Here is a 19,068-nt window from a genome sequence, read left to right as displayed (position 1 = left end):
AAAGCGGAGATAGGAAAATGTCATTTTGACAAATGCAAGGCTTTGTGTACGCACAGATTGAATTTTGATGGATTTCTTCCCAGGCGAGTCCTCCTTTTCTTATTTATAGGCCTGATATAAAAATGTTAAACAATGATGTTACCAAAAGAAAGCAAATACAAATGTCATTGGTTAAATGCGAAACTCAAATGAACCAGTGTCACATTGTTTATTAGACATGTTCTTTGGACAAACCCATTAAGACAGTCTGGAGTTTAGTTGAAATATCATCCAAGACTATTTTGATATGCGCTTTCACAGAGTGTTTGCATGGGGAAATCAATGCAAATGAATTTGCATGAGTTCAAACAGACGTATGAGCATATTGCCAAGCGTTTGATGCTTGTAATAGTGTTCATTCATACCTGCAGGCAGCTTCTGAAGGTGAACAAATCTGTGTGTCAGGAAAAGGCACAGTGTATTTTATCACGACTGTCTGTTTGCTCAACTATTCAATATTCATTTACATCTTTTCAACTGTGCTGCCCTTCACAAAGGGTATTAAAAATAAGCTCTTTTCATCCTGCCACAGCACATCTCCTCTCATTTTACTCTTCAGTCTTATGGATAAAGTACCATGAGTCACATTCAAAGTAAAACCTTTATGAACAGGGCAATGAGTTCAGGAAAACAATAGAAAACTCTCTGTTTTCTTCATATTGTGTGTTGTGTACTTTTACTTGTCTTTTGGGGCTTATGTTAATACTGTACAGAGCAGACAGATGATATTTAACTTGTGTTTAGTGAATTTCCCACAATGCCTGAATGTCTTGTTTTCCTTGTGTCCACAGTCAACCTTTGGACCATGTTTCATGCTGCTCAGAAACTCGGAGGATATGAGTTGGTAAGTATTCACATATGTGGCGATACGTTCTCTTTGTCGAAATACCCTCCCACGCCTCTCTCCGTCTCCCTCCCTGTGCCTGTAATGTGTTTTGTCTACTCTCTTTTCCCCTAAAATGTTGTTCATTGGTTTCTCCTCTCCACCTCCCTGTCTTTTGTGCCTTTTGTCCTTAAGGTCAGAACTTGTTTTCCCAAGAAATAAGATTTCTTTTTGCCAATATGCTTCTGTTGTTGTGAAGCCCCCTCAGAGTGGAAAACACATGTTTCTCCGCTCTGCACTGGTCACAAGGAAATTGGTCAAATCGCTCATATTTTCCCAAGTCCACAATGACGTAAAATGCACATGTATGCCCAGAAGTGTGTTCTTAAATACACATACACACATTGGTCAGAAAGTGTGAGACATTCAGCTTGGCTTCTTATCATATATTGGTGTACTCACTATAAATGTCCACTTTTCCACTGGACTTTGATGTGGTCAATGTAAATAGATTGCCATGCCAGTTTTTTTTTTAGCAATCTGGTTTAATGTAATCCAAACACAAAACCAGACCAGGCTATAAACAGGATATAGCTCATATAATCAGCCATTTTAAGTTCTATATTTGCAACAACAAAAAGTCTCTTGTTTCAAAGGTTTTGCTGGAGGAATATCTGACTTGATGATATATTATACAACCTATTATATTTGATAATTACATGTTTAAGATTCAGTAGTGGAACAAATTGAGTCAGTCCCTCCTCAAGACTTTTAAAATGACGTCAGGCGTTTGAGTCGCATTCCTACAGAACATTACATAAGGAGAAACTGAACTTTACATAACAAGCTACATTTTGTTATTCTTCGGATGTTGTCTTGTCCTGTCTTGTCCTGAGAAACATCCTATTTGTACACAGCAGTCCAGATTAGTCAGGTTTATTACATTATAATTAATTATATTTTTTTGCTTGTATTTTGATCAATCAAATTTTTTCCCTTCTAATTAAACCGCAATTTCTTCTAATTAACACACAATTAGGGCCATTTAACACTAAACATAGCCCAATCTGTTCCTCCAAAGTCTGAACTCTGCTCCAAGCCACATGCTTATAGTGTTGGAGACTGGCTGTAGACCTCTCGGTTTAAAAGCCTCAAGCTGTTCACTGACAATTTAAAACAATTGAATCTTGATTTGATTAATATTTGCATAATTACACTGCCCTAACTTATTATTAGAAAATGAATAAATGTTTCTGATACACCTGCACAGTAATGAACTCAACTTATTGTCATTATGTTTCTTTTGTGTTTTTCAGATCACAGTTCGCCGTCAGTGGAAACATGTCTATGATGAATTAGGCGGAAACCCCAGCAGCACCAGTGCAGCCACATGTACGCGCAGGCACTACGAAAGGTGAGATATGACCTCCAATGTTATTCAATCTGCCTCACTGTTGTGCCTAATAAAATACATGAAACTGTTTATTTGGACCATAGCGAGCAAACTCCCTCACAGCTACATCAGCTATCATTTCACGCTTTTATGCGTAACAGTGCGGCAATACGTATGAGAGTTATGGTAATCCAGAGCAGGCGAAGTCTTACACTATATAAAAGTATTGAAATGAGGGAAGGCACTTTCCGTAATAGCATACAGTTATAATTATATACATAAATGTATTCCTCCCGAGTCCAAATCAATTCAACGCGCAACTACATACGGTAATTATTCCAAGATTCATTGATCAGAGACATGCCACTATGGAACCAATTATACAGTAAGCCCCACCCATGCAGCATTACAAGCCAGTTTAACAGGAATTCAAAACTCGAAAATAACTACATTTTGAGTTATTAACTGTAAATTGACAGTTTTGCACACTACACTACATCCATAAAAAGATAAAATGTAAAAAAAAAGTTTAATGTATTCAATTAGTGGGATTCTGTAGCCACATAATCGCTTGCATGTTATTACTAAACCCAAGCATATGGATGTGTTCCTTCGGGAGCTGCTACGCTGTAACGCACACACACAAACACTTTCCCAAGGTTAAACAAACGCCAAATACAATCTCTGCTACATGCGCTAACCAGCCGCTCACTAAGCAGGTCAGTGCTGCAGGCTCCTGACCTTCTCTGCATTCTCTCACCTGCCTGTAAAGTACTACCGTGGAACATTCAGACTGTGTAAAGATTGTATGTTATTACCAGGCAGAAAAAGGCGTGTCTCTTTTCTGCAAAATTGTTGAGCTATGCATGTATAAACATTAACTAGAGTTATTGTTTCCTATGCAACCTGACAGCATGTATTTCTAAATGTGCTTTGGGTGCTTCTTGAAAATTATTATTCAAAGTTGGAGTGATGCAGTCTTTTATTTCTTAGCCGGCATTCTAATAATAGAGCCAGCTTTCAACACCTGGCTTGAAGCTGTTCTCCAAAGATGGTTTTATGAGCTTGTCCGTCTGGTTCTAGTCATGCTTTATCACTGGTCCTATACCAAATACTAATAGCAATGAGCCATGACATTACTACAAAGAAATTACATAATAACAAATAATATCCGATTAATGTGGAACTTATGTGTGTGCTTTACAACAAAAACTGGAACACACTTTGCTCAGAAAAAAATATCTATTTTCAGTCAGTTAATTGAGGACATTTTATAATTTCTTTTATTAACTCTTGTTTTATATGAACATTGCTTTACAAATAAATATTGATTAATTTGTGTATTGATTATTGATGTTAGAATAGAGGTAGAATATTGTTTACTTTAAATAACAAGGTAGTTTTGAGCATATGGAAATGTAGATTGAGTATATCGTGTATAATGGGAAAGTTATCAAAATGGTGTATTAAAAATGAACTCAACTTGCATTTCAAATAAAGGTATTTTCTTATGGATTGCAAAAAAATACAATTTGATTATCGGTGTCTGTACATTCCCATACCCAACATATATTTTTGTCAATATGGCCCAGTCCTGTATCATTCACTGTTTACCATTGGTATAAATGGGGTCATAGCAAATGCAGCCCAGGTAGGACGAAGCAGTGAGGTGTGACTGCTGCTGCGTTAGCCCTTCTCTCTCCAGCCACTGAGAGAAAATAATGCTGAATCAATACAAAGCAATAATATCCACAGTGCAGTGAATATCAGGCTGACAGGGAGAGGTGCAAATGTGTGTGTGTGAATGTTCTATATATACATGTGTGTGTTGTGTGTTCGGAGGATACAGAGATCAGCTGAGCAAGTTTCCATTCAGGGAAATGATTTTAGCTGAGCTCGGGTGTTTGGGCTGCTCGGAGGGCAATTAGCTTCATTGTATTAACTCAGCAAACAGGAGCATTCTCTCTGCATGATGAATGAGGCTGTTTGTGGGCGCGCTGGAGTGTGTGTTTGGTCCCTAGAGGCGTCTTTGTTTCCCCCTTTAATCATTAGTCAATGTGCTACAAAAATATAATTCACAGCAAGAATGTACAGTGTGCAAATTGGAACCCACTTTGCTAAGAAAAATTACTTGTGATCTGACCCAACAGGCAAAAGTACAAGAAATGCTGTATCAATAAAGCTATTTGGTAACATTTCAGAGCACACAAACTAAGTAATCCGTAGTGGTGTCATATATTCTGACTGCTATTGTTTAGGTAATCTATAATCCTCTGCACAGATCTGAACATTTGTTTAAACATATAAACATGCTTTTTAATACTTTAATTCATACCTGTATTAATGTTTACTGTTTTGTCAGTTCAAACTCTCAAATCTTAATGCACCTGGACATGTCTAAACTGTGGACTGTGAATCTTGATTTTTAAAAGATTAGTCCTACACATACCATTATATAATATAATACGCCAAACACTGTTTTATTGTCTATAAATGGTTTTATATATAAGGCTTTATATGAGTTTTAATCATAATTATGATGAGGAATTCAAAGTGTGACTCCAATTATAGGTGTTAATATTTCAAAATAATAATGAATCTCCCAGTGTTATTTGACAAAAGACTGAATCTCCATTGCATTGTCTTCTCTTGTAAATGATATACATTATCCTCTTACTGCTCTAATGGTAAAATCATATGAACTGGTTTCCTTGGTGATGTTATTGTGAAAGATGGAGCCTCGGGCATAATCACTATATTTATGCTGTCCAGTAACAGGCAGTAATCACTGATAGTAATGGACTAACACAGCTAGAATTAAACGGAAGATAACCTCCACTAATTGTCATTTTCAAAGTTGCTATTTTTGCTGCATTTATCAGTACATTGAAAAATCAATATATAAATGTCCAACCCAAGGTCTGGCGCCGCCACAGCTATAGGCAAGCTTTAATGATATTTATTTAAACCGTTTCCTGAGATTAGCTGTCAGGGCACGGCGCTCTGAATTAAAAATGAGGTCATGAAAAAGATGGCATCAATAACCTTGAAATAGACTGCCTTTTGCTTCTGTGCCATTTTCTGTGTGCTCCCCCTCCCTCACCCCCCTCCCTCGCCCCTCACTCCCTCCACTTCATGCTGCTTCTTTCATTATACAGGTCAGCGCCTTTTAACAGCTCCTACATATTTAATCTTCCTGGTTTCCAACGTGATCTCTTGTTACAGAAACATCACATTTCACTATCTCTGTTCATTTCTGCCTGTTACAGATCCTTAATACCTCCCTATGCTTTGGCAGCCTAATGTAATTGCACAACAGGGTTGATATTGGAGCGGGAGGGGGGTCTCCATGGCAACAGAGAAAGCAATTTAGAATAATTTGGTATTTAAAAACTCCGAGGTTTGGGGCCAATAGCTCAGAGTACAGAAGAAGGCTGGAATTAAATCATTTAGTTTGCAGATATTGGCTGAACACAGTGTACATAGCGTCCTGTAGTCACATGTGAAATATTCAGCCCTGATGCTAGTGATATGTGGTGCTTTAAAAGGCGGCTGTGTGCCCGCTCCAATTTGAGTTGAGTAGATGTTTTATTGATTCAGCCTTTATTCATTCCTTGTAGCATCAATGTTCCACTATATTCACTCGAGCTGCTCTCCAGACATGAAAATACATAATTATTAGGCAGCCTTGAGCCAGTGTTCATTGTAAAATGAAGTAGAAGTAGAAAAGGACAGAACAGAAGACACAGAGTTTTAATTGAACTGTGTGAGATGCTCTCCATTTGCACGAGTCAGCATCTCTGTGCTTTGTCCTTGCTGTACTGCAGATACATCAAATATGGTGCATTGCATTTTAGCATATCTGCTCCACAGTGTAGCTCAAACACTGGTTTCAATTATTCTGCTCTCTTGTTCTAAAGCCGATGGTATCATTGGATTACAATGGGAGGGCGGCGGTTATAGCTTTTTATTCCCATAGAGATGCAGCAGCAGAGACAGTGACAGAGTGTAATGTACAAGTAAATGCATTTGATTTCAAAACATAATATACAGACAGTATGCAATTTGAGAACATCATTTTGTCTGTCAGCATTCTTATCACTATAAACAATGTCTCAACATGTCGCATCCGAAGCATGGTCAAATAGTTAACTGTGTGACTCTCTGAAGGGAAACTGCATGTCAGCTAAAATGGACCTGTGTGTTCTTTATACTAACAAAGCAGTTTTATTCCTGGGACAAAATAAAAGCAATAAAAATAACACAAATCATATCATCTAAAGGTTTCTTTATGTGTAGAGTTGTTTCTTGTTTCCCCAGAGACACTGAGGACTCACAAATTACAGCAGTGACATGTGGCATCGACTAAATGAGAATCTATTCAATTCTATGCAGATTAATAACTAGTTCAGTCTAGCCATTAAAATGAATGGCACTGGGAACAAATGCTGTTGTTCCCTCTCTGTGATTCTAGAGAATGACCTGACTAAAGTGTGTTCTTTACACACACCGGTCTACATTTACGTTCCACACTTAACACTGGTTCTGGTGGCTCACACCTGCTATTCTGAATGCTTGGATCGAGCTGCCTCAGGAGTAGCTAATGAGAGCAAACCTCCAGGGAACTGTAGAGGTCATTTTAAATCTGGTATTTTCAGACTTGACAAAGGACTTAAGTTTTCATACATTCCTGCTCTGCCCTCTCGCTTTAACTGCATGAATGAGGGTCACCTCAAGTGGTTTGGCTTTGAGACAAAAGATGCTTTGAGCCATGAATCCAAAGCACCGCCAGACCGCAGTGTATGTTTATGTCTATCTGGTCTTTTTAATCTTTAACACATAGATGTGTCAGTCGATTTTGTGTCATTTTCCTCTTAAAGCCTTGTAAATGCTACCTCATTTTCTCTCATCCAAATCTGTGAGCACCCCAGGGGCTTGTCCAGCAGCACTCTTCACTCTCTTTTACACATGGATGGCTCTTGTGATCTTAACACAACACCATCTTAAATTAATCTGAGCAGTGATGGGAGTGAATAGCCTGAAGCCTTTTCCACTGATTTGGTGACTTAGACTTTTCTTGGAGTTGAACACTGCGCCTGTTCCTGTAACACAAAACTGTGATGAGGCGCGCACTGGTGCTAAAGACACTTGGGTTTTGTCATGTTGTCCTTTTCAGGGAAAGTCTTGTGTGTGCCACGTCTTACGCCCTGCTTTTCTTTGCAGACACTTTAAAGTAATGCCTTTTATAGAACATGACACATTCTCGAGGAATTATGTTAGACATCATACATGTCATCATTGTCTATTCTGTTTAAAATAGACTGCAGATGTATTTTAAATAATGTTGTTATGCATTTACTATCATAATAAAATTAAAACCGTCTGTTCAAACAAACCCGGGTGATAAATTGGCACGAGAGGAAGTTAAGTATTTACTGACCTCATAAACAGTTACTGGTCTTAATGAAATTCTTTCCTGGAATCTCAGGGTAAAACACGCCCCCACGTGGAGCCAATGCGTCACTGCACTTGGCTTTCTGTCTGTTCATTCTGCAGCTGCCAAGCTCAGCCCTGCCCCTTCCTCACAGGAAATTACTACTTATATAAGTGCTCTTGTATTATGATTTCTAATATTACATGATGCTGTCAGAGTTATATATGCCTCACTAGAAATGGCTCTAAATGCTCTATTGTAATCACACACTTTATAATTTGAATGAAGAATGGCAAAATGACTGTATTATCTTCAGATATAAAATGCATTAGGAGTTGTGTCAGAATATCACTGTTTTAAGTTTCGTGTTCTTCTGTTCTCGGCTAATATTCTCATTTTCTCATCTGTCAGAGGCATCAGTAATTCCCCGGCTTTGCTCTTAGATTACAGACATGCCCCTCCCTCCTCTGTCCCATATTGACATTCCATAAGTTGACCCAGACCAGGGCAGCCATCTCTTTCCCACAGATCACATGATGTTAATTTTGTGTGCCATCCTGGTTATGAAAGCACAGATTGTGCATACGCAAATAGTAGTTCATAAGAAATACTAGATTGTTTTCAGTTTTGATATGTTGTAAATGTGCATTGGTTTCTTTGGCTGTTAAATATAAGCTCATTACAAGTGTAAAGCATCTGTATGAGTTCTAGGTAATTAACTGAAATCCATAGCTGCTGTCAGCAATGCTCGACTCCTCCCTGAGAACTCTATTTCTTATTAACACTCACAGCTCAATTTTTCTGCATTCCTGTCTTTCATAACCCGTTTACTCGTCTTCTTTCCAATAAGTTACATTTAATAGTACATTTCCTTTCTTGGCCTGGGGCCCTGTGCCAGAGCAGCTGTATAAAATGTAGTTTCACTGCTCTCTCCCTGGCAGCACTTTTGTTCAGAGCAAAAATAACAAAAATCCCACTGAGCCCCGTGAACTCTCTGAGGTTTTCCCCTGTCCGTTTGAAGAGGGGGAGAAACCAACCAGGCTTGATTCATTGTTTGTTTAAGCGCTGTGTCCCTTAAAAGGAGTGGTGCAGCGGTCTCTTGTCATTACATGAGAAAGTCTTATTTTGTCTTCAGACTGAGGGAGTTGTGTCTCTGTCTGACCCGTGCAATGTACAAAAGTGACAGACATGTTCAGAGGGGCTTATTGAAGTTTCTCACTTGTATTCGGTGTCTGGAGTCTGCTCTGGTGCCAATTTCCATTTAGTTTTCTGTGTAATAAAAGTCTCAAACTTTCCCCCGCTGCTTTCTTCATGTCATTATTTTACACATGGGTATTGTTACATTAGCCAGATCCAAGTGTTCCCATTAGTTATGACATCAGATACACAGACTGACTTGGGACCAGTTTAGAGGAAGTAACATGAGTCAGAAAGACTTTAGTGTTACTTTTTACACAGTGTTCCTTGTCTTTTATAGTGGATTTAATTAAAACTAACTATTATTCCTTCTGGACAAAATCAGTGCATATTACTGTGGGTATAATCGAATACACATGCATATATTTAGTTTTATTGCAGATCAAATCCATTTTATTGGTTGCTTTTTCTGGCATTTAGGTTATAGCCAACGGACAAAATCACGCTCTTTCTTTCAAGGTTATTCTCCAACAAAAATGTGATGTTTCCAGCAGGAGATAAGTGTGTTTTCACATGAACCCTCTGTCTCCTCTGTGCTTTTATTCCCATACACACAAACTGAGGCCCCAGTGTGGACTTTCCCTTGCACACTTTAATTACAATAGGTTTGTTAATGTTTGCCAGGTGTTTAAAATACAGCATTTGATACAGTGTGTGCCTGTGGCCATGACTGCATCATTTCCCTCCTCAGTTTGCCGAACACTTGTGTACATTTTGTTCTTTAACTGAGTCAAACAGGCAGTGCTGTAAACTCCTAAAAGGTGGAAATATGAACTGTCTTTGTATAAACTATGCATTAGTAGTAGTTGAAAATACTTCTTTGGTTGTGTAATGGCATAACCGTATGATTTGCACACACTCATTTTTGAATGTGTTCTATGATGCAGACTCCTCCTTCCATATGAGAGGCACATTAAAGGCGAGCAGGACAAGCCCCTCCCCCTGACTAAACCCAGGAAGCAGGAGGGCGGCCCAGAGAAGGCACCAGGAGCCAAACTCAAAGGACTGGGGACCAAGAAACCCAAAAACCCCAACAATCTCAAACAGGCCAGTAAAAAGGAGAGAGGAGACGCCACTCTAGGCCAGGAGCAATCACAGGTCAGTGGCACAGGTTTTTCTTTTTAAAGCCGACAGGTCATGTTACACTATAAATATTTACACTAATTGAATGCTTTAATACTAAGACCATTTTAGCATCATGATACTGATTGGTATGTTTTGTCTGCAGGATGTAAGCACTAAGGAGGAGATACACAGTAGGTCTTTGGTAAATCCAGATGAACCCATTGTAATAGAAGAGGAGGAACTGCACCTCACGCTGAAGGAGGAGACCCTGTCAGCTGAGCAGGGGTCACTGTTGTGCCCCAAAGAGCCTGACTATAGGAGCCATGTATCAGGGCGAGGTCTCCTCACAGTGCCCTGTCCTCCGCCTGAGTGGAGACAAATCAGTGACGCCCTGCAAGTCAAACTCACCTGTGAACAGCCCACTGAAGGGCATTTTATCCACAAAAACCCCTACCTGCCTCACCGCTGGGACCACCACAAACCAGTGGCACACATCGCCCTTCCTGAGACCACTTCAAGAGTAAAGGACACTGTAGAGAGTCATGGGGGGAGAGTGGGCAAAGTGCTGCCAATGTGTAAGCAGCTAGAGCGGCAGTCTGCAGACAGCAGCTCAGAGGACGACTATACTGTCATAAAGAAGGAGTCTGCAGCTTACAAAGCCAGTCAGGGGGTTATGTCTCCACTGGCGAAAAAGAAGCTCCTGTCCCAGGTGTGTGAGTCAAACACATTTGCCTTTTCTCTTCAGCCTTCATTAGCCCCACTCCCATCCGCCTACTCATCGCTCTCCCTCTCAGACAGGGACACAGAAAAGAGAAAAGAGGACTCTGGACAGAGGCAGAGCTCAGACAGTCTGTCTGAGGTGCCCATATTCAGGCCCTCTGTCATTCAGCACGCTCAGAGCACTAAGACACAGCACACCAGCAGTAGTCAGGCCGACAGAGGAGAGCTCTCTGAGGTCCTTAGCCGTAGTGCACGTCACATTCAGCCCCAAGTCAGTGCGCCGTGGCAACCGTATCTGCCCCCGGACGCAAGTGACCAGGACAAGTTAGTGCAGCAGAGTGCAGTGGGTCAGTCCAGAAGTTACACACGCGACTGTTACTCATCACCTCACCTCAACAGTCTGTACCGACAAACAGAGACCTGCCTGAGCCAGGACCGGGTGTCAGGTTTCACCAATGGAGAGGGCAGGAGGGAGCAGTACGGGCGGGAGCGCGAGGGCACTCAGGGCTTTGTCTGCATTGAACCTGAAGGACTGGCTTATAGAAGTCACTACAGTGACAGAAATCAGGACAGCAGAGAGGCTGAAGATGAGCCCAGAGACTTCAGCATATCCAAACAGAGGCTGTCTTCAGTCTCCAAATCCTCGTTCTGCAGTTTGTCGTATCCCATCATGCACCAGAGTTTGGAGTCGCACCCTAAGGCGTGTAAAGTGACTCCCATGACTGTCTCTCCCTCTAAACAGACTTCAGATACACAGCAGTCATTCCCCAGTCCCAAGACCTCATCTGAATCTAGTCCCAACAGACCCAGTAAGAGGAGTGTAGCAGAAGCTGAGAGTGAGGACGCCCCCCAGAGGAAGGTGCGGGTGGTGACCCCCATCCACCCCACTGCTGCTTCGCGCCGCAGTGACCCGGAGGAGCTCAAAGCGGCTGAGCCAGCGCATGCAGTTCACCTCAACAATCACATCCCAGAAGGGCACCCCACTACCACATACCCCCACCCTCACGCCGCACTGTACTCGGGCCTGTATGCCCCCGGCAGCCTGGTGTCTGCTACTGCACAGGACAGCCTCCAGCAGCACCCGGGCCTACAATACCTCAAGAGCCAATCAGCAGTGTCACCCCTGGTCCCGCCTTTAGCCTTTCACTCCATGATGTTACACAGGCAGCTGCTGGCAGCCAGCCCCAGCGCACATGCCTTCTACAGGCACCCGGGCGGAGCCGCCCTCTACGGGGACCTGCTGCACCACCTCTACCCCCTGTCCACCCTCCCACCCCCTCAGCTGTCCTCAGTACACCCCAGCACCAGACTGTGAATCACATCATGCTCAAACACTGACATTACCAGCCCATGAACCCATTGGTCAGGCAGACTGAAAAGTCCTGTGTATTTTGCAATTAGTTCTATACTTTGCACTGCTCTGTTTTTATCACCACTTACTGTATCTTTGTGTTGTATTCTTATTTGCACAATGCTCTTGTATGTTTATGTGCCCACATTTCCGCTCTCAGTCATTGTGAGTCAGGTCTGTTGCTTGGACAATGTTTTAAAAAAGTGAAAAGCAACAGAGTAAAGCCATTGTTTACTGCATCTGAGGGCTAAACTTTGTTGCTTGGAAACACTAAAGTGATGTATATGAAGTGTTTGATCTAACAAAGCTGCGTTCACGATCACCACCATAATGAGTGCATTATTACACTGAAGCCAGTGGTGTTGTGCATGTTTACATTTCCCTTTGACTGTCCACACTGCAGAGCGCTGTACGCTGCTGCATCTCATGACCTCGTCTCATTGTTGCTTTCTGAGGTGCTGTGTTGGCAGACGTACTGTACACTCTATGACTCACTGCAGGTTTAATATTAGTTATGTATTTTAAATACATAGAACACAAGTACTTGTCAATAATTCTATAATGTTTTGCTGTCCGAAAAGAAAAAAGAAAAACATTTTGATTTTAGATCCACACAAAAGGCCCTTATGTGATTGTAGATTGTAGCAGTGTTTAGTCCATAGGACCAGCGTGATGACGCAGCCATTGGCTGTTGAGTGCTCTTAAAACATCAGCATTTCATCTTTTTATTCCTAAACTTGAAAAGCTCTTTCTGTTGAAAACAGACTCTTTATGTGACTTTATAGGAATGTTGTCATTTAGGATATCATTGCTTTGCAAATACAGTATCTGTGCCTTTTGCAGTCTTGGATTAGAATTAGCATTACAGATTAATTGGTTTTATTCTGTAGCAGGATTGGCCTATAATTATTATTGTCACTTTGAAGATAATGCAGAGCCCTCAACACACTATAGGCACCAGACTTTATTACATATTATTTAAATATTTCCTTTAATAGGTTGCTTTGAATTAATTGCTTAACTGTAAGAAAAATGTATAAGTTATAAAGTTAGCGCTTTAACAAAGGTTAGTTTTTCCAACTCCTCATCTTAAACGCAGTACATATGTTTTATCGCTGAAGAAAAGGTACTATAAATTAAACGCTTCAGCCCCAGGTAGAAGGGAACACCTGCTCTGGCTTTTACGACCACTAGAACTGCAGTTAGTGGAAATACACCGTGGACATGTGCATATGTGGGATAGTTTTACTGAACTTAAAAAAAAAACACATTAATTTCTTACCAAGTACTGTACATTGCTGCGTGTAAGTGAAACTGACAGGATTGTGGGGAAGCCCCCTGTACAGATGTCGCTCATACGGGATCAAATGGCAATCCTTCTCTTGTCTTATTTTGATGTACATAGCTGTGTAGATAAACTGCGTGGCTGTTATCATATAAACAGTTATAATCTGTAAATAGTATATAAGCGATATAAAAGTCGGTTACACAATCTAGCTGTGTCCTTGTTTGCTCTGGGTCAAGGTCACCATAAACATGTTAGATTTTAACACTACAATTTAAGAACTAGGATATTCTTTAGTTGTTTTATTTTTATGTTGTTTTCATCAATGTGCATCCTTAAAAGTGTTTTTGATACATTTTACCAATCATCCAGCTGGCAAGCAAGACAAAAAATAAAGACATTTTGTATGATATGACTTCCTGTATATTTAATTAAAATATTTTACTATCTACACAATTCCTCTTGCATTCTTTACCAGTATAGTCACCATCCAAGTTAGGTAAATTGCTCTTGTACATTATTGTATCTCTGGAGCTAAATACACTGTGAATAGAGTTTTATTATTGTAATACCATTATCTGGCTACGAGATTCCATTGGCTTTAATCTTCACAACAGGCTACTTCTGGGCTCAAAGCCAGAGGAGCCTCTCCAGTATTTGCTGCAATAGAGAAATTTGCCAGAGCATGGATCTCTATGGGAAGAAACTTGGACTGCAATAAACCCATTGCTTTAGACTTTATGGCCACCCCCTGGTAAACCTTTGCTATGAAAAATATGCAGATAACATTTGAGCTCAGCAAAAAAAAAAAAAAAAAAAAAAAAAAAAACAGCATGCGCACCAGGGTAGTATTTCTGCAGTTTTATTGCATATGTAGCAATAATAAAAATGGACTAACAACAAATTAGAAATTGCACATTAGACAAAAAGTAACTATTAAAACTCACTAAATCACACAGCCTTTAAGAAATATTCTATACAAGGTCATTACAAGTAAGGCTACAAGTGAAATGACTTGCTTTTTCATTAGAATCAAGTCAACAAAAGGTTTACATTTGTATTTTACACTATAATATGCAGTCAACATCATTCACAATTCAGTCCTTTAGAAGAGTAAACTATATCTACATGAACCCAAAATCTAGACACATTTCCTGTCCAGGTTAATCTCAAGTACAACTGTGTGCATTTGCAGATGTTAAAGTTGCATTGTGTAAATTGGAGGGTCTGTCACCTGCTCGATTCTGAGATGTCACTGCTCTGCCTGGAATGTTCCACAGTATGGCATTAGACAGCTCTGCTTTACATGTACAGTATTTAATTACAGATGATTTTATAGCTCAAAAATCCCCAGGAAAACAGGCATTCTGACTATGAGTGGGGTCACCTCTCCACAGATCTGATCTGTAACTTGGTCTGGTTTGGTCTCTATGAAGATACAAAGGTTTAATACCATACTTTGAAACATTTTCAGAGAAAGCAATAACATTTGCCCTCCACCAGAAAAGCAACACAATGCAACTTTATGTGTGCAGCTTGTCATCAAAGTGGCTTGTGAAAAGCATCAACACCAAACAACCGTTAAGAGCAAACCATATGAGCAGCATACTCTTTTTAGTAAAGCATTCTCTCAAGATGCTTTAAATCCACTTCCCACAAATCTCTCTCAAATGACTCCTTCAGTTTAAATTTTGAGGATGAGACAATGGTTTATCCCAGCTTGTTTAAAATATTGATACTAGATACATAACAGTATAGTGGGCAAAATGCCAAAGATTACAGTTAAGATTTTATCACAATACATGCAGTTAATATCTTTTTATGTGCCATTAAGACGTAACTAAAGCCATCTGCTGCTTCTGATAATTCACATTTCACATATGTACAGAATCATGATGACCTCACAAAAATAGCAGCTCACCTCAGGATCAGACCATGATATTATTATTGCCCAGGCCAAAGGTATAGCAGACACTGGTGTTTAAACAAGCTCTGCACATTTGCGCACACTCATTTTGTTGTGTTTTCAATTAGGACAGGCACACGCTGTACTAACTGAAGCCAAAGTCACTCCATTATAAAAGACTATGGGAATGACTGCTGCTTCAAATTGGCCTTTAAATCCTCTCCCCTTTAAAAATGTGCTAGTGGCCGTAAAGTCTTCACAGTAAGTAGAACAAGTCAATAGTCCAAAATAAAGTAGTGAGTCGTCAGTGGTTTGCAGTCAGCATATGGATCAATGCCAATCGGGGCTTTCTGCAAAGTTTCTTTCATCCAGTCACTGTTCCAGTGGCAAAGCTGAGAAATAAGCCTCTACATTTTAGTAGGATTGATGGAGGCAGAGCTCAGGCCAACAGGCAACTGGCATTCAAAATCATCCATGGTTGGGTGCTAGTGAAGAGTCTTAGGGAGTCTTAAAATCTTACCTGAAGCTGTCCTTGAAGATATGTTTACATAATAGACCTATTCTTTTATAGAAAACAAAGAATTCATATTATGTCCAAAGTGCTGCACTTAGGCCAGCTGTTAGCGTGTCTATCATATTAGTGGTTATGCAAGTAATTAAAACTTGTTAAGACCAAAAGATCATAGGGGTTTAAGACTAATCCTCTCTCTGAAGGACTTTCTTAATTTACTCCTCGGAGCAGGGACAGGCGCAGTGCTGTGCGCAGGCCGGACAAAGCAGGGTTCACTGGCCTCAGCGTTTGGTGGCTTTTCATTCTCCTGGTTCGGCAGCGGGATATCGAGCACCCCGAGAGGAGCGTTCTTCCGGGTGAGTGCTGGTGCTCCGCTAGCGTTATTTCGCTGGAGCTGTTGGATAATCGAGGAGAATTTGGCGTCCAGAGAAGGCCGGCCGGTTTTGGAGCGCGGAGCGGGCCGAGAGACATTGGCATTTTCTTTTTCATGGAGAGGAAAGGGGAGATGAGCAGGGAGTGGGGGTCTGGCAGGTCGACTGGGAGGGGTATACGGCTCCTGGTCAGTGGGAGGAGGTGGTGCACGGCGCTTTTTGACGCTACCAGGGGTAGTGGTCTTATTCTGGAGTGGACTTGAGAAAGGAGTGGATGTTTTGCTCTGAGAAAATACACTTTTCTGTACTAGCACTGACTGGGAGCCATCAAATAGAGAAGACCAGTTGGGTACTTCCCTTCTCTCCTCGTGACCGATCAGAAAACGTCCATCTGTCTGCTCAATCTTATCATGAATGATGTCTGTGATGCTCTCAAATTTGCCCGGTGAATTGATACCTGTCAAACAAACAGATCATGGTTATGTTGCATTTAGCTGAACAGACGAAAACAACACAAGTCTGTACTCACTCAGGTCATTATAAACTGAATCAGCCTCTTTGGTGAGGAAGAGTGATGGTTTCCGTGGTGACAGGACCTCGATCTTCATTAAGCGGTCACAACAATGCAGCCATTGACCTGGTTTGAAACAAAAACACATGCTGCTTGTTGTGCTCCACTGTAAATGTGCCCTGCTTCCACAGACTCACTCTGGTCATACAGATGCTGGTGCAGGGCGTCGGCCCACTCCTCCAGCTCCTCTCTGGACTCTGTGCTGAAGTTCACAGTGTCACTGCTGTTTGCTGTGGTACTGTGGATGGACAGAGTCCTGAGCCTCTGGCCCACTGAACCTGTTTCCATTACACGAATACGAGTTTCCTGGACAACACAAAAACAATTCAACTTACTAAATACTAAACTAAATACAACATTAACGCTGTGTTTGTTTACATTTGACATTCACCTGATTGATAGGTAGTTTTAGAGCAGGGTCCACTTTGGCTTGAATCTCCTCAGGAGAGAAGTAACAAGACAATAAGCCAGCGCACAGTTCACAGTAAAGGTGACGAGATCGGTTCATGCCCTCAACATTTAACTGGAAAAAGAAAAACAACCCTGAGATTTAAGTCAATTTTGTCATTTCTAAAAGAAAAGCACTGGTATAATATGAGCAACCTTTTGACAAAGGTATCCAGTCATCATGCTCTGTGTCATGCACACAGGCTGAGCCACCAGGCGGCAGCAGAGGTTTCCATAGAGAGGGAGCCAGGACGACCATTCAGCTGTGAGGACACAATTATAATATTTTTATTTAGGATCACCCAACTGTTGCTTTGAAAGTGTGATTGTAATCGTAGTCTTACATAATCATAGTTGTAATTGTAGTCTTACCATTTTGTACAACAATGAGTGAATGAGACTGGAAACTTCCTTCAGCCTGAGTAAGATGCAGAGTGGTGTACGCCAAAAGGTTGTATTTAGATCCACTAATGACAAAGCCAGAGACAGTGGTGAGTGGAGAAGCAGCTTCATAAATAAATACAAAATGAACAATAATGAACACATTACATGTTAATACCATTAACTGTATAGTTAAACGAGAAAATATATTTTCATTACTTTTAGTATTCAACGGAGTTTATGAATAAATATGATTTAATTACATTTAAATGGGTTTTGATGATTTAAGATTTTGGATAGTAAAAAATGTTTTGATCATAAGTGATGCCAGTTACAGGTTGTTCATTATTGATACAAATGTGTATTCACTTACGAAGGCACAGGGTTGTACTGCAGAAAGGCCTCGGGGTCAGGAGTGTCCAGCAGAGGACAGAGCTTCTTCCCAGTCGATTTTCCAAAGGAGCTGCGGAACTTCTTGGCCAGTTTCTTTGGAGTATTCACTAAAGTGAGCTCTTCCTCCAGTGCACAGCTCCACAGCTCCACCTTCAGTTCAAAGTCGGGGAGTGCCTCTTTGCTTTAGACAGAGTAAAGAATTTTTTTAGCTGTCTTGTGACTTGCGTTTTTGTGTATTTCCCTACTGGGTCACTTACAATATAGTGACTCCCTCAAAACATACGTCAGTGATTGATCTGTCCACCACCATCATTTCTGTGTCAAACACCTCAGAACCAATCTGCATGAGGCAAAAGAGTGCCGCTCGTCGAGAACCTGACAGGAGTGGTGTCATTGTGGTGAGTTCAGACATGAAGAGGGATACTAAGCAAATACTATTATAAGATAATTAATACACACTTCCTCTGTTGTTAAAGTGATCAGAATCTCGCCACAGCAAAGGAATTCGAAGCCCTGAAAAAAAAAAAAAAAAAATTATATATATATATATATATATATATATATATATATAATATATATATATATATATATATATATATATATATATATATATATATATATATATATATAAAAATATATAAACAATAGTTTTTCTCTGTGAGGCAACTGAACTGCTGTTGTGATTTTTGGCTCTACAGAAATAAATTGAACTTAAATATATTCATTAAAAAAAACACATACCAGATAGTGCAACTGTGCCATGGCAAGGCTTCCGCTCATCTGCTTGTGCATCTGTAAGTCTGAAACATGACTGAGTTACAACAGTTTCCTTCTCTCCTACTCTCATAATAACAAATGATCAGAGTTGCTTGTATACCTGGCCATTATGTCCATAGCATCGTGTCTGTGCACCTCACTCAGGTAGGCCTTCACTCTGGTGTTGGAGGTGTGCAGGTTCTTTGAGGCGCTCAGAATCTGCTCCCTTTTAGTGCAGGCGAGCAGAAGCTTATAGGCCCCTTCACGCATTCTCATCTCAAAGTCCAGCTTCTTCTGAATGTTGCCGTCCTTCAGAGAACATGAAATACGAGAGGATTTACTCAAACATTAACAACTCCATGACAATGAAAAAAACACTACATCATAATAGCTGATAATGTTGTCTACATATCTGTTAGTTTATT

General features: G+C 40.5%; 2 protein-coding genes across 2 annotated transcripts in view; one reads left to right on the top strand and one right to left on the bottom strand.

Annotated features, from left to right (window-relative positions):
- Positions 1-13,763, top strand: part of arid5b (AT-rich interaction domain 5B) — a 65,491-nt gene extending 51,728 nt beyond the window's left edge. The window contains exons 7-10 of the mRNA XM_020921343.2: positions 831-883; positions 2,179-2,276; positions 9,774-9,984; positions 10,115-13,763. Coding sequence (XP_020777002.1) covers positions 831-883; positions 2,179-2,276; positions 9,774-9,984; positions 10,115-11,986 — 2,234 coding nt within the window. The 3' untranslated portion in view covers positions 11,987-13,763. The remainder of the gene's footprint in view (positions 1-830; positions 884-2,178; positions 2,277-9,773; positions 9,985-10,114) is intronic.
- A 390-nt stretch (positions 13,764-14,153) lies between these two features.
- Positions 14,154-19,068, bottom strand: part of rtkn2 (rhotekin 2) — a 7,386-nt gene continuing 2,471 nt past the window's right edge. The window contains exons 3-13 of the mRNA XM_055162438.1: positions 18,765-18,983; positions 18,629-18,687; positions 18,347-18,400; positions 18,145-18,262; positions 17,868-18,068; positions 17,486-17,580; positions 17,270-17,376; positions 17,058-17,189; positions 16,804-16,972; positions 16,625-16,732; positions 14,154-16,552 (exon numbers count right to left, since the gene is read on the bottom strand). Coding sequence (XP_055018413.1) covers positions 15,894-16,552; positions 16,625-16,732; positions 16,804-16,972; positions 17,058-17,189; positions 17,270-17,376; positions 17,486-17,580; positions 17,868-18,068; positions 18,145-18,262; positions 18,347-18,400; positions 18,629-18,687; positions 18,765-18,983 — 1,921 coding nt within the window. The 3' untranslated portion in view covers positions 14,154-15,893. The remainder of the gene's footprint in view (positions 16,553-16,624; positions 16,733-16,803; positions 16,973-17,057; positions 17,190-17,269; positions 17,377-17,485; positions 17,581-17,867; positions 18,069-18,144; positions 18,263-18,346; positions 18,401-18,628; positions 18,688-18,764; positions 18,984-19,068) is intronic.

This window comes from Boleophthalmus pectinirostris, unplaced genomic scaffold (assembly GCF_026225935.1).
Source record: "Boleophthalmus pectinirostris isolate CB_2022bp ecotype Guang Dong unplaced genomic scaffold, ASM2622593v1 HiC_scaffold_5, whole genome shotgun sequence".
Classification (NCBI taxonomy): domain Eukaryota; kingdom Metazoa; phylum Chordata; class Actinopteri; order Gobiiformes; family Gobiidae; genus Boleophthalmus; species Boleophthalmus pectinirostris.
Note: the sequence above shows the minus strand (reverse complement) of the source record. Positions and strands in the feature narration are given on the sequence as shown.